This window comes from Stegastes partitus, unplaced genomic scaffold (assembly GCF_000690725.1).
Source record: "Stegastes partitus isolate 25-593 unplaced genomic scaffold, Stegastes_partitus-1.0.2 Scaffold1319, whole genome shotgun sequence".
NCBI classification, from domain to species: Eukaryota; Metazoa; Chordata; class Actinopteri; family Pomacentridae; genus Stegastes; species Stegastes partitus.
The window spans coordinates 41,028-42,625 of record NW_007579050.1 but is presented as its reverse complement, the minus strand read 5'-3'; the positions used below and the strand labels follow the sequence as shown (position 1 = coordinate 42,625).

At 44.5% G+C, this 1,598-nt stretch overlaps 1 protein-coding gene across 1 annotated transcript; it reads left to right on the top strand.

The window, feature by feature from the left end:
- The first annotated feature begins 388 nt into the window (after window positions 1-388).
- Window positions 389-1,598, top strand: LOC103369700 (C1q-related factor-like). The gene is made up of 4 exons (XM_008298478.1): window positions 389-450; window positions 736-831; window positions 924-1,061; window positions 1,144-1,598. The coding sequence occupies exons 1-4, from the start codon at window positions 444-446 to the stop codon at window positions 1,596-1,598; spliced, it is 696 nt and encodes a 231-aa protein (XP_008296700.1). The 5' UTR covers window positions 389-443.

The window sequence follows — 1,598 nt, the reverse complement described above, 5'->3', positions numbered from 1 at the left end:
GGTTGAAACAGACCCAGTGTTCAGTGAAAATATCATGTATGTTGACCATAAAAAAAAGTTTCAACAATGCATCACAACGTTCAGCTGCCTTTGAGAAAGCATTGAAAACCGGGTTCATCTCAGGTGACAGGTGATATCTGGGCAGCATCAGTAACAAAGAGAGTGTGTGTCTGCTCCTGTGTGAATTTTAGAAACTGAGAGCCCCTAGTGATGAAGAAATACAGCTTCAGTTATAAAGTTATAAAGGCTAATGGGCCGAACGTAATACATTAAAAAAAAAAAAAACAAGGAGGAGCGATGTTTAAGGAGGTGGAATAAAACTAAGAGGTGTCAAGGGAGGAGCTCTGGGCAAAAAATATATATATATCCACCACGCTTGTCTCCTGATCAGTCTGCACACTTTCTAACCTTCAGAAGCTTCACCATCCTTCACAAGCATCAAGATGAGAGGTGAGACCAGATATGAGGTGTAACTGCTATCATGAACAAGAACGACTTCTCAGCTGTAGATGGCTCATTAGTGCCTTTATAATACAATCAGACAAAACAATAACAGTTTGAGGAATAAAGTAAAGCATAATGGAGGAATTTTACAATTTCTGAAGGTCTACTGTTAAAGCTTGTCTGTGAAAAATTAGGAAAGGGATAGAAAAGGACTCAGTGTCAGCTCACTGCAGCTTATGGTGAGTCTTTCTGGAACTAATCATGCTTGTCTTTGCTCTTTTTTTCTTCCAGCAATCATATTGCTGTGTCTGCTGCCTGCAGCGGTCTGGGGAATGTTTTCCTGGGATCCAAAAGACCACACAACACCCAGAGCAGACCACTATCTAAGTGAGAGACTTCAAAGAAATAGGTCTGTTGTCTGAATGTTTCGTCTCCACATACTGTCGTCTGTGAACTCGTACTTGTGCTTGTGTGTGCAGAGTGTTACGACCAGGAGTCTTGTGGCTGTTGTCTGATGGAGAGACAAATGAACAGGATGGAAATGTACTTTAACAAGAGTGTGTACCACATGCATGAGCTGCTGATGAAATCCAAAACTGCCCTCATGAATATGAGAGGTGAGTAACACGTCTATGAGTCCCACACACCAGGACACTGTTTAGTTCTCTGACTTGACCAGTTCTTCCTCTGGATCTGCAGCCAGCCGTAGCGCCTTCTCTGTCGCTCTGAACAATGCCAACAATATGACCTGCTTTGGCCCCTTCGCTGAGAACATGGTCATCATATACGAACACGTATTCCTCAACCTGGGAGGCGGCTACAACGTGAACACTGGTATCTACACTGCTCCCCGCTCTGGTTTCTACAGCTTCGCCGTCACTGTCTACAGTAAAGTTAGCGATGTTAACCAAACCATAGCCGTCTGCGCCAGCCTGCAGAAGAACGGTATGGTGGTGTCAGGATCCACTGAAAAAAACAATGAAGACCAAGAGGACAGCACCACCATTGTAGTGGGCATTGGCTTGAATGCTGGGGACGAGGTGGCGGTCATCCTGCCTGCAGGATGTTTCATCTGCGACAACAAAAGCCACTATAACACTTTCACTGGCTTCCTGCTGTATGCTGACGACCACACTCACTATACCACAGCGTAA